The sequence below is a fragment of the Haplochromis burtoni genome, unplaced genomic scaffold, assembly GCF_018398535.1.
Source record: "Haplochromis burtoni strain Fernald_Lab_line unplaced genomic scaffold, NCSU_Asbu1 Contig_156, whole genome shotgun sequence".
Lineage (NCBI taxonomy): Eukaryota > Metazoa > Chordata > Actinopteri > Cichliformes > Cichlidae > Haplochromis > Haplochromis burtoni.
The window spans coordinates 668,219-682,006 of record NW_024582517.1 but is presented as its reverse complement, the minus strand read 5'-3'; the positions used below and the strand labels follow the sequence as shown (position 1 = coordinate 682,006).

The window sequence follows — 13,788 nt, the reverse complement described above, 5'->3', positions numbered from 1 at the left end:
GTAAAGTAGAATAATCCTTGCTTTGACTACTCTAACGATTTATAAGTTATGGCCAAGATTCTAATAGAAACACCTGTGATTATAGTGTAAAACTATTCACCACACTACAAACTGCAGCCTCCAACTTTATCATATGTCTTGATCAACACGTGTTTAAACCGTTTCAAATATGTACTGAGCATGTTTAAAATGAGAACCCCAACAAAACTAGCATTTATTATAGATGAGCACAACTGAGATAATCGTAAGTGCTGAAGCTAGTGATTTAAAACAAAAAAATTGTTTATTATTTGCATGTTGTTATGTTACTCAGTTATGTCCTCAGAAAATAGTGAAGAATTTGTAAGCCAAGCCTCCATTTTTTAAAAAAATTTATTTATTTATTTGTTTTTTGTTTTTTTTTTTGCAAACATTGTCCCAAAAAGCAACTTAAACAAGCTCCTTATCAAAATGTTCATTTTCTGTCAAATTGTTTTAGCTCTGGAGTAAAAAGTAAAAAGTTAAAAGGTGTTTGAACGACATGCAACATTGACACTATCTTTAACTTGGCTGTGTTAGTGTGGCTGCATTCTTATGCAGATTTCTTATTAGGTTGATATTTTAAATGTGTTTTTATGTATAAATACATATTAAAAATATAAATAACCTTCTTATTTTTTTATTATTAGACTCCATTTTCAGACTCGAGTTCTTGTCCCATAAAGGCCGTCTGCCTGTCAGTCAGGGTTGCCAGCTCATCAGCTTCCTAATGAAAGTAAAGTCCTTGTAGAGTTCAATACATCTATATAAAGTTCATATTAGCTGATGAGAGGCTTAAAAAAACTTGAGAAAGCAAAGTTCTAAAGTGCTACTTAATGTATTCTCCAAGTGATTTGTTCATTTTATCTCAAATGGTGCAGCTCAGACAAAGGCTAAGTGTCTTTTCAGAGAGCTCGGTTTGAATTCTCCAGATGCCCGTCTGTCAGAATAAATGAAGGACTAAATTTTTGAATGCTCAAAGGGTGGCTGATTTCTTTTGAGGTTCAAGGTGCAGACAGCTCGGCCACTGACATGTGAATTTAGCACATTATTTCGTAATAGGTAATCAGCTTAGCCTGAAAAGACTTGGGTTAAATACATTAAGAATCAAGTATTATATTTCTAGTTCATTTTTTTTCTTTCTTTCTTGTCTGTGTTTTTTTTGTCTTTCATTTTTTCAGGTATTCTTTGAGTTCATTCATTCATGTGCTCACTGGCACACTTAATTCTTAGTATTTGTCTTTATTGAAAAAATTGATTGCAAAGAAGTCTAGTGTGCTACACTAAAAACCTTGCGATTGCTTTGCTTAATTGCTGGTTGCCACAGTTGCCCATAGTTTGCATGGAATACGACGACTTTACCGATTTCAAAGTAACTGCAAATGTATTTGCTGCTGGTGCATTGAACAACTTTTATTTAGGCCAACGTGCTCTGGTTTGTATCACACTTTTGTCAAATTTCAAAACAGCTCAAAGACTAAAGTCTGGAGAGTGTGGGGGGCTACCAACCTGTCTCTAGGCCTGTGTGACTGCGGCCTTCCAGTTTAATATTCCTGTTTGTTGATCCATGCATTTTCTTAGCTAGTTATCTAATGAGGATCAGAGGTCCAATAAAGCGTATCCTAGCTAAAGCTGAGTGATAGCCAGGGAACACCCTCAATAGCTCACTCGATCATTTTAATAGAACTTTGCACTATTTTGCATTTTTGTAAACGAGTCAAACCACCAGTTATCAGTATGCTTTTACATAGCTTTGAACTGATTAGTTGAGCCTTGTCCCTCTGTCTTATTTAACAACCCCCCCCCCCTTTTTTTTTTTTTTCCTAATAAGTCTTCTGTGTGTCTCGAGCACAAGATGGGACACTTTAAATTCTACATTTAGCATGAATAAGGGATGGAGGGCGGTGGTGAGCAGCAGCAAAAGGGAAAAAAAATCATTAAATTGATATATTAGGAGCCTAAATAGAAATGCCTCCTACAAATGGGAATTGATGAACTCTTTGCTTAGCGTGTGGATCCTGAGGCCAATATATCCCCACCCCCCATAGCCCCTTGCACTGTTCTCCTAAGCAACACAGACTGCTGCGGCGAGAAACGGGGACAGAAAAAAATTAGCGAAAGAGGGAGAGATTTGGAGATAGTGGCAAAATAAAAATGAAAGAGCAGAAAAGGGGTAGAAAAGAGAAAGATGCCTAGGAGGGGATGTTAACCTTTGCAGTTGAGCTTCATAAAGGGGCAGTTTTAAATTTATATCCTGGGCTGAAAATAAGGAGTAGTAAAGATGCCAGCAAGGAATAATATTTTCTTGTGAGAGACTGTGTTGCACAGTAATATACAGGGTATGGGTAAGTTTGTGTCTTGAAGAGTAATGTATACAGTTTCCATATAATAGACCTTAGAGGATATTCACAAGTCTAAAATTTAATTTACACATCTCTTAAAATTTCCTTCCCTGCTGGAGGCCATACAGTTAGTTACAAAACGGATTTGTCTTTGACTGCAGTGTGTCAGGAGGCTCTGTATACATATGATCATCACTTTGACAGGCTACACCATCAAAGTGGTAGAAAACACTTTTATCAGTTTTGCTGGTTCTAGTTGCTGGGAAGCTCATCAACTCAGAGCTCAGTAACTGTTGAATTTTTATCAAAATGTAGGATGACTTAATAATTTTAGGTTAAAATGTCCTTCACAGCTTTTGTGTTCACTTCATATTAATATACATTAGATTATCAAAAGTATTCACTCAGCCATCCAAATTGTTGAATTCAGGTGTTCCAATCATTTCTGTGGCTGCAGGTGTTAAAATCAAGAACCTATGCATGCAGTATGCTTCGTTGCTCTTAAGGCGGTGAATTACAGCATGCTGCCATAATAGGATCCCACCTGTGCAACGAGTCCAGTTGTGAAATTTCCACACTTCAAAATATTCCATAGTCAACAACAATAACTCAGCCATGGAGTGCTAGGCCACGTAAAATCACAGAAAGGGGTCAGTGGATGCTGAGGTGCATAATGCCCAACCTTCTGCAAAGTCAATCACTACAGACCTTCAAACTCCATGTGGCCTTCAGATCTGCACAAAAACAGTGCACAGAGAGCTTCATGGAATGGCTTTCCATGGCTGAGTAGCAGTATCCAAGCCTTACATCATCAAGTGGAGTGCAAACTGTCAGATGCCGTGGTGTAAAGCATGCCGCTACTGGACCCTAGAGCAATTAAGACGTGTTGGAGTGATAACTTCTAATGCTTCAGCATGCTGAGAATTTGTGGACAATTTCATGCTCCTATATTTGTGGGAACAGTGTGAGGATGGCCCCTTCCTGTTCCAACATGATTGAGCACCAGTTCACAAAGCAAGGTCCATAAAGAAATGGATGAATGAATTTGGTGCCCTGCACAGTCCTCAACCTCAACATGATAGAGCACCTTTGGGATGAATTAGAGCACAGACTGCAAGCCAGGCCTTCTCGTCTAACATCAAGGTCTGACCTCATAAATGTGATTCTGGAAGAATTATCAAACATTCCCATTAACACAATGCTAAGCCTTGTGGAAAGCCTTCCCATAAAAGCTGAAGGTGGTAAAGCTACAAAGGGTGGGCCAACATCATATAAAACCCTATGGAATAAGAAAGGGACATTACTCAAGATTATATGAGTGTGGAGGCAAATACTTATAAATAATAATAATAATAAATATAGTGTACCGGGCGGCACGGTGGTTAGCACTGTTGCCACACAGCAAGAAGGTCCTGAGTTAAATTCCAACATCAGGCCGGGGTCTTTCTGTGTGGAGTTTGCATGTTCTCCCCATGTTTGCGTGGGTTCACTCCGGGTACTCCGGCTTCCTCCCACCGTCCAAAGACATGCAGCTTGTGGGGATAGGTTAATTGGATAATCCAAATTGCCATTAGGTGTGAATGTGCGAGTGAATGTGAGCACGAATGGTTGTCTGTCCCTGTGTGTTGGCCCTGCGACAGACTGGCGACCTGTCCAGGGTGTACCCCGCCTCTCGCCCTATGACAGCTGGGATAGGCTCCAGCGCCCCCCGCGACCCTGAAAAGGATAAGCGGAAGCAAATGGATGGATGGATGGTGTAATTTATAATCTCATTAAGAGTTATCGTTGTACGCTTTGGAGAACGACTGGGCGACAAAGAAATATGGTTACTTCTGGTTTACATAAATGGTAAAATATTAAATTGTTCTAGATGTCATTTTAAAAGTATTAAGGTGACCCTTATAATCCTATGGGCAATAAATATATTGTTTTACAAGCAGTGTTTGGGTTTGATATTTTCAGCTAGAGGAAGTCTGAAGTGGCAGAAAATTATGTTAGGTTGCTGAAGGACACGAGGACAGCGAGGCAGTGGTCAGATATGCAGGAGGAGTGACAGATGGGTTCATGGTAGGGATGGGACTGCATAAGGCACTGAGTCCAGTCTTGTTTGCTGTGGTGATGGACAGGTTGACAGATGAGGTCAGGCAGAAGTCTCAGTAGGTTATGGTGTTTGCAGATGACATTGTGATCTGTAGTGAGAGTATGGAGCAGGTGGAAGAGAGCCAGAAGAGGTGGAGGTATACTCCAGAGAGAAGAGGGGTGAATGGTAGAAGCAAGACAGAATATGTGAATGCGAGGGAGACAAATTGATAGGTGATGATACCAAGAGCAGAGGTAGTGAAGGTGGATGAGTTTAAATACGTAGGGTCAACCATTCAAAGCAACGGACAAGGTACAAGAGATGTGAAAAAGAGAGCACAAGCAGGGTGGAGAGGGTAACGAGTGTCGGGGTCGACAGAATGATAACAGCAAGAGTGAAGAATTGCTTCCCAAAATTAAATCAAAAGAACTAATTTAGGCGTCAATTTCACTGCATTTTTCCTTTTTAATATGCTAATTAGTGTGTTTTATGACGCATTGCCTCATTTGCACATTTTAATATAATTGTCAGAAAACCTGTTATACAAAGACAACATGTATAATGTCTTAAGTTTCTTGCGATGTCTATTAAGTGTAAAAATGTTACAGTATAAATGTCACAATACATTTTTTTTTATTAAAAATGAGTTGTTTTGTTTTGTTTTTTTTAATACTCTGAGCCTACTCAAGTAGCAGTTACAGCCACCAGACATTCCCTTTTTTATACTCAGACGTTTGCTTTTTTTTACAGAGTCTACAGAGGGAGTTGTGTATATATCATTCAGAGCCATAAATGTATATTTCTTTTTCATCCTAAAAGTATTCAAAATATTATGTTTATTCATTATTTGGAGGTTTTCTGTGAAATCATATCACTTAAAATCTATGATTTGCACATCAAAAATGTCTTAACGTATATCGCAAAGTGGGAAAGTGAGACTTTAGTTTTGGTTAAACAAGGATATGATGGCAGTCTGTCATCTCGAGCAAAAAACCCCGTTGTTGGCCATGGAGGCCTAACGGTCCTTGTTTGTTTTATGTATTTCTCTTTAATTATAAAACGTATCTTAATGTGTCTCTGCAGGGTTCCAGAGTTTGTGCGTGAGAAGCGTTTCGGCAACTGGCTGAGAGATGCACGCGACTGGGCAATTTCAAGGAACCGTTACTGGGGCACACCAATCCCCATCTGGGTCAGCGATGACTTTGAGGAGGTCAGGAAAACACATACATGCACTTCTTACTCTTTAATAGAGTACTTAATGCTGATGATAAGTCTTTATACTTTATCACACATTTTGTGTCCTTACCAAATACCAAGATAGTTCTTCTTTTCTAAAGAGGTGGCGCTCAGAGTTCAAACTGGGCTAAGCAACAGAGGCAATAATTGAAAAGTTAAACTGTCACTTTATTTATCATAGAAAAGACTGGGGCTGCAATATTACAGAAATCAGTTCTTCTCAGAAATTGCTTCTGTGAAAATGTTTCTCTGTAATGATTTAGCATATTAAAATATTTGTGTATGTGGAGGCTTGTGTCACAGAGACTTTTTGGCATGGCAGAGCGAGGTGACCATGGTGTCAAGCCAGAGAGTGTAGCATGACTCCATGTTGCAGTTAGCTACCCTTAAGCACATTGTAGAGTGCCTCCATAAACTCAACACATGAATAATTCATTAATGTAAACAGCAAATAATCATGAACTAAAATGTCTTTGGTTTCTTTTCATGCCAGTTGAGGTAACTTCAAAGCTCTTTCAAGACAAATGGCTTCTGTTTTTGGGAGAGAGGGTGGTGGTAAAGAAGCTACTGAAAAACACAGCAAGAAAGAGGGGTCAGAATAGAAATGAAAAATGAGAGGTGAAAAAAGGGGAGGATAATAAATGAATGAGTTAAAAGAAGCAGACAGTGAAGAAGCGAGCCAGACTGTAAGTGTCCATTTTGTTATGGACGCTCCTTGCCAAACCCAGCTGACTATGTGAAGTAGACTGAACCAAATAGAGATGTCAGAATTGGGTTGTTTGAGCATTTGAAAAATGAAGTGTTAGTCCCCTGGCTCAAAGAGGGACAGCCAGCGACCTGCTTGCTGGAAATAGCTCTGACTGTTTCCAGAACACTCGCACTCCCTGGTGCCTCCCTCACTCACCCACTGCAACAAATGACACACCCAAATCTGAAGCCGTGAGCGAGCGTTATACGTTTCAGTACAATTTCAGTCTCATCATTGCTGTTTTCTTTTGTTCTGATGCTCGGTGTTCCTGGCTTTTTGGGTATGTTTTTTTTTTTTTTATCATTCTGTCTTCTGCATTTGACGGTGGTGTATCTGGGCCATGTTACCTGGTGCTCCAGTAAAACTAGAGCGGAGCCTACAGGTTAGCTCTCTGGGGAGACCAGATAACACACTTTACCATACTTTCGAAGGTAAAGTTACTCGGGAGCTGTGTAGGCCTAGTTTTAAGTTCCGTGCAACAGTACAAACATGTAAAATTTGCTATCAGAGAAGATTGAGAACAGGCACTTGTTACATTTTTAAAAACCAAAGCTCTCAAATTGTTACTTAAAGTTGTTTAACACTGTCAGCTGTGATTTAAACAAAATGCACTGTATTGTATACTGCAATCAACAAAAATATGTATTTCTCTAACATATGTATTTCTCTAATGCCAAATAATAATAGTCAATTTGAACAGAAGGAGCACAGTAAATAAAAAGTGATTGGGTTGTTTGCTCTATTATCATCAAGAAAATTGCATCTATCCACTTAATCTAATGCTTACATCTGCTGCTTTATATAAATTCACTTTTTTGTTATTTCAGTGGGCTGGTGTATAGGGCCTAAAGTGTGGTTTCAGACAGTGTGAAATATTTTAATTTATTTAGATGAATTCTTTGTCAGACCAAAAAAACAAAAGTAATAATTTTTCATGCTAGAAAAAAAGAAAGTTGGTACATTCTCAAAACAGAGAAGCATCAAATTATGTTTAGTTGGTAAGTGAGATGTTCTTCTGTTGATCAGTTGGTTATATAATTGATTAACTTTCTAATATTTATAAAAAATTTAATGAATGTGGGGTTTTTTGCTTGCTGAAGATATGCTCTGTGTGTGTGGATACTCATTAGGTGGTTTGCATTGGATCCATGGCCGAACTAGAAGAGCTGACTGGAATCAAAGTGACTGATTTGCATCGGGAAAAGTAAGTCACAAATGAGCAGCTATCCAGTTGAACACGTACTCAGTGTTACTACTGTAATAGTGAGTCACACCCTTAGACTGTACAAGAATCGACGCACGGTGATACCTTTTTGTGAGGTCATGTGTGTCATTGTGCAAGTTTATTTTTCAATTCTGCATCAGATTCCCCGAATGTGACCTGTCTTCCTGAACCAGACGGGTGTTGTTGTGCATAGATCACCTTTCTCTTCCGCCCTTCATCTACTAATTGCCTTTAATCGCTTCCACAGGGCTGGCCATCTTTAATTGATGAGTGAGAAAGGGCTTGCTTTCACCAAGCTTCCATGTTTGTTTTTCTATGCAGGGCATGACGTTTGTAACAGTAATCTGAATGATTTTAGCAGCTTTCAAGATTAGAGACTCTAATTAAAGAATATCTGATTAGCCATTTAGCAGTCAATTGGATGTTGTCTTTTAATGTCTGAAAAGTCTGCAATGTTTCTAAAAACTTAAAATCTAGTAGAACCTTAGGCGCACACCTTTAGATAACCTGACTTTTAATACACTTCATCTTTCAAGACCCAAAAACCTGGATCCATGGTACAACTCAGTGCGGGTGCATCATTAAAAACTAGCCCTAGAGGCATACTAAAACAGCTTCAGTGCACCCTGGCATTGATTCTCCAAATCTCTTGAACGCTAATAGATGAATTAACACAGTTTCTCAAAAAGATGTTTTTACTCATCTGGTATTTTGATGGTGGTTGCTGAATTTGTTAGCTTAACATGTTGGTCCAAAATTTCCCATTAGTGTGCACCTGGTTGAGATCCAGTCACTTCAAAGGCCATAGCATATGATTGGTATGTTATTTTTATATTCATCTAACCTTTTTGGAATGAGTGGAGCCAGATGATGCCAAAATGTCCCTTCAGTTTCACCCCAGCCCTTCATGATAGAAATCAAGGTTAATATTTTGCCTCAGACTCATCTACCCAACTGTAGATGATGACTTACACCATGGATGTGACATAGTTCATCAACAGTTAATTCTGATCTAACCAGTCCTTAACATGTACCTTTTAAAGAAATCATTTTCTTTAAAACAAACAAACCAAAAACTATGAAAAGATGCTCATGTGGCGTGACCAAATACTGAAGATTATACTTACCTGCAAAAATAAGAGCTGATGTACTGCTCAGAATATGTTAACTTCACTTATTTTTCACATCCTTCCTTCAGTAAATTGAAAAAGAGGCTTCTTAAGAATAGAAAAGCACTTTTATGTAACTGCTTAATCCACTTTTCTTTGGACGTCCTGGGTTAACGTTTTTTTGTTCTTGCTCTTATAAATAAATGTGTAACGGGTTTTGGGGCCTTTCTTGCTATCTGACACTTGATAATTAAGACAATATTCAGGTGCATCTGTTTGTGTCAGGTTAGCTTAATTTATCAAAAAATAACCAATTTTATTTATTGGCTGAATCTGACCAGATCAGTAAACCAGTAAAAAAAGAAAAGAAAACTTTATACCCTTTTTTACTCAAAGCTGTAATAAAAAAGCTTAATCCAGTAAGAGCCAGCTTTATATTACCATTGTTCTCCTCTTAAACCTCATTCTCAACAGTGAAAGCCTATAAAATCCTTGTTCTGGTCTGCAGCCCAAATGCCTCAAAACCTTATTCCATGTAATGCACATCTGTTTAAGAAGTACCTTGTGATGCTAACCAAACTCAAAATGAAACAGAAGTCCAGCTGTAATTGCTTCTTCTTATTTTCTGCTGGTTAATTTTTTTTTCTGCTTTATCTGCACAGCATCGACGATCTGACAATCCCCTCACGGCGCGGTAAGGGCGTGCTGCGGAGGATCACAGAAGTGTTTGACTGCTGGTTCGAGAGTGGGAGTATGCCTTACGCTCAGGTTCACTACCCCTTTGAAAACAGGAAGGAGTTTGAGGACAGTTTCCCAGCAGACTTCATTGCTGAAGGCATTGACCAGACCAGAGGATGGTAAACTGAAGATGAATGAGTGAACTGATGAGTGACACATAAGAAGTTGACACATAGAGAGCTCCCTGAGTAATTTAATTTAGGGAAATCATGAGAAAAGATCATTGGCAGATGGAAATACAGTTCGGATGAGTGTGTTGCTGAAATATGATGTACATTTATTTTTAACTGTATGAAATTATATTATTAAGAGTGTAATTTTAAAATCTCTGTCCAACCCAAGAGAACAAATTAATTTTGTGTTATTGTCTCCCTGACCTACTTGTCTTTGTACCCCACTGTAGGTTCTACACACTGTTGGTGCTCTCCACAGCCCTGTTTGGGAAACCACCCTTCAAAAATGTCATTGTTAATGGACTGGTGCTTGCCAGGTAAGTCTGTCTGCTTAACAAAACATCAGTTTACTTACTCAAAACGGTGACCCGTTTTTATTTTCTTCATTATCTGCCCTAAATATGCTGTTACTAATCAATGAAAGTAAACATAGTGCATCTCCTTTAAATGAGCTCGTAAAATGTATTTTAATTAGAGAATAACACTTTTTTTTGCATAAGTATTTGGGTCTCCTGATATTTGATAACTTTGAAATACCATTTGCAGCTTATTCATTTCTTCTTAAAATGTTCATTTTCACAAACTCATCACTAATGTGTAATTTTCGGGACTTAATGGCAAACTCGTTTGCGCACTTGGGGCGATTTTGAGCTGAAGAATTGTGCACTGAGGAGTAATCATGGCTCCAGGATGGCAAAACTGGGACTGACTCAAATAAACCTCACTATTCATTTTCCCAGTAATCAACGGATATTTCATGTACACAGAGGAGAACTGAGGTCTTTGGAACAGAATAAAATTCAGTAGCAGGCTCATATTTGTTTTCATTCTTTAAGAGGATTTGCTGACAAAGCAAATATTCCGGGCTATTTTTCCTGCACGTTTTCTGTGCAGAAATTTTCTATTTCCCAACACATATTGTGTTTTGTGCTCTCCCCACTAAATCCACTATTTACTTCACCTCATTACCACCATTTTTATTTTAGTTTTCTTCCCCCTATTTATCCCATCTTTGTTTTTCTTCTCCCCTTTTACTCTTAATCAGCGTGATGTGTGTATGCAGCATTTAGGCTTCAGAGCCGCTGCTTCTCTGCAGCCTTGGGGTCTAAGTGCAGCTCTATGTTCGCCGGCCTACTGACCTGGAAGGACTTGACTAATTTGAATATTAAGTGCATGGTTTCCAACATACACTTTAATGCATGCGTGCTTTAATAACTTTGCTTGTCTCAATCCCACAGCGATGGACAGAAGATGAGCAAGCGCAAGAAGAACTACCCAGATCCTGGACTGATAGTGCAGAGCTATGGAGCTGATGCCCTCAGGTCAGCTCTGTGAGCGAGTGTGTGTTTGTGAAGCGTGAGTGCTTGTGTGCGCCGGTGGCAGGGTGTGGGCTAACTTCACTTGTGTTTTTGTTTTAAAAAGTTTGAACTGCTGTCTGCTTAAATACAAATGGGCCCACTCCTACATACATTACACACACACTCATGCACATTACATGCATACAAATGCCCCTCTTTATACATTCTTTCTCCTTTGCCCCGAGCAGGAAGAGCACTATGGCCATATGGCCTAATGAATAAACCACTATGCAGCTGCACCATATGCTCACATATACACTGATGGGGAGAGAGCTGCTAAAATGAAGAGGAAAAAGGCAACAATCGGATTCTATTTGAGACCTTCATTTTTCACTTTTCTGGCTTTAATCAGTGCTTACAGTATAACCATTATGGTGTAGTGAGCTTCAAAAGGCAGACTGATGTACAGACTATAAGGACTTTTTTTTAGTACTTTTGAGTAGTGACAACTACGTCTCCTACATATTTTAGCAGTCAGAGATTCTGCCTATTCTGTATTTTTTTTTCTCTTCCAAATGAATCTCAGTGTTGCTGCTATTAAAATTACTCATTGCTTGTTGCGTGAAGTTTCATCATCATTCAGCTTGCTTACAGAACCCCCCCCAAAAAAAATGTCCATCAGTGTGCTGATGCCTGCCAGTGAATATTACGCTAATATGCGTTATTTGTCAACTGTGGCTTTAATGGAGGCAAGAAATTAATTTGCACTGTGATGGTTGCTGCTGGTAAAAACAGGTTTTGGCACAAAATGTCCTTGAAGCATTTCAGGATGGACATGTGTAACTTTATATTGAGAAAATGCACACTGTCACATAACTTTATTTTAGTACTTTTCAGAAAGTATCCGATAATGTTTTCCTAGCATTTATAGAGAGGTTTTTTTTCATTTTTAACTGTGTTTTGGACAAAACTCAGACTCTTTTGTCAGTGCAGCTGGGAGCTGATGGGGCTGCTTAGAGACTTTTGCTCATACCTCCATACACTGATTGGCTGCTGGTGTGTGTTTAATGTGCTTAACAGAATTTTAAAAGAAAATCGCTTGTGTTAGGTTTTAAGAACACACTCTAATCCACAAATATTGATCTTCCAAAGTGGCGTAAGACAGAAATGAACATAAATCAAACTTATTAAACCATAGCTTTGGTTCAGCTTGTAGATAGCTCACTGGTTTCCATAAATCAGCTTTGGCATCTTTGCCAAGATGTACATGAACTAATACACTAAAATAAAAACTGTCACATCATGCATATATTGTTGATGTGAAAATTAATTTCATGCATCATGTTCTATGTAAGTCATAAAGTCATGACCCTCAGCTGTGTAGTGTAATAACAACCATTAGAAAGACTGAATGTAAATGAAAGTCACTGTGTATTTAAAATGGAACTGAGAAAGATAGATTTTCAAAAGTGAAACTCTTTTTATACTTTGGTAGTAACGAGTGGCATTAATGAGGCACTTTCATCCAGAGAACTGTCACTGGATATTTGCCTTCTCTGTAAACCTTCGAGATGGTTGTGAAGGAGTCAAGCCATCAGCAGGGGTTGGTTGGGGTTATCCTTATTCAGTACCTGTATACTCTCTGTTTTCTCTATTGTCAGTAGCTAATATTTGATCTGCACTCACCACCTCCTTCACTTCCACTGTCCCTCTCTGCAGACTGTACCTCATCAACTCTCCTGTAGTGAGAGCAGAGAACCTGCGTTTCAAAGAGGAGGGTGTGCGAGATGTGCTAAAGGATGTCTTCCTGCCGTGGTATAATGCCTATCGCTTCCTGGTGCAGAATGTTCAAAGGTTACAGAAGGTACATTTGCAATGAACAAAAGTCAGACTCATTATCTTTACAATTCCTGCAGTGTTCCTCTAGCTTTTCCTGCTTCACAAACCACAGCACTTTCTCATAATACGTAGGTTTCCTACAAATATCCGCCAATGAATTATTATTTGGTTGTTGCTGGCACAAAAAAAACTTGTTGTTGTTAATCCATCTGTCTGCAGTAATAACTTGTATTATATATAGTGTTATATTATATATTATATTAGTGTTTAATGGATGGCTGGGTATTTCAGCCTAATTTGAAAAACTTGGAAGCTAGATTCTGCTGTGCATATTTATATAAAAAAACATTGTTATTATTCATTTGTATTTGCTCAGTATCTTGACTTACCTAATAATGGGATACTTACTGAGAGTAGCTTTATGTGGCATAGTGCTCCTAAGAAAATAGTAATTACCTGCAACTGTCTTTAAGAAATAACTAAGTTTAAATATAAAAAAGACAGGAGAATTATGCGATTTGCCAGTTCTCCACTTGTTCGTGGTGACTTTTAGATTTGCAGTCCTTAGGGAGAGTCATGGAGTACAGTTTAAATCCAAGTTTAAAACCAGAACCCAATAATGCCAGAAAAAAAACATGAATGAAGGTGCAACTTCAAGCTAGACTGACATCAACAGTGGGTTCTGTGAATTTTTAAGTCAGGTGCTATTAAGCTATTGTTAATGGGATGAGTTGATTAAAAGTTCAGATTCAAAAAGATGAAATAGTGCAGCACCTGTGTGTCTTCAAACTTTAGAGCCCATGAACACCAACATATTTGATTAAGAGCAATTGCATCCTCTCACTGCATTTCCCTGCAATCTATCTGCTGTCAAGTCTGTTTAAAAATGCCAAAACGCTTAAAATACCTTAGAAATTGTAAAGAGCAGATCTTAGTTCTTGAACCATTTTAATATCAGGCTGTTTTAGGCACTTTGCAGTCA

The 13,788-nt window shown here is 38.5% G+C and overlaps 1 protein-coding gene across 1 annotated transcript in view; it reads left to right on the top strand.

Moving 5' to 3' along the window:
• iars1 (isoleucyl-tRNA synthetase 1) overlaps positions 1 to 13,788 on the top strand; it is a 56,217-nt gene that overhangs the window by 22,939 nt on the left and 19,490 nt on the right. The window contains exons 14-19 of the mRNA XM_005932283.3: positions 5,524 to 5,650; positions 7,555 to 7,628; positions 9,421 to 9,615; positions 9,900 to 9,986; positions 10,908 to 10,991; positions 12,687 to 12,831. Coding sequence (XP_005932345.2) covers positions 5,524 to 5,650; positions 7,555 to 7,628; positions 9,421 to 9,615; positions 9,900 to 9,986; positions 10,908 to 10,991; positions 12,687 to 12,831 — 712 coding nt within the window. The remainder of the gene's footprint in view (positions 1 to 5,523; positions 5,651 to 7,554; positions 7,629 to 9,420; positions 9,616 to 9,899; positions 9,987 to 10,907; positions 10,992 to 12,686; positions 12,832 to 13,788) is intronic.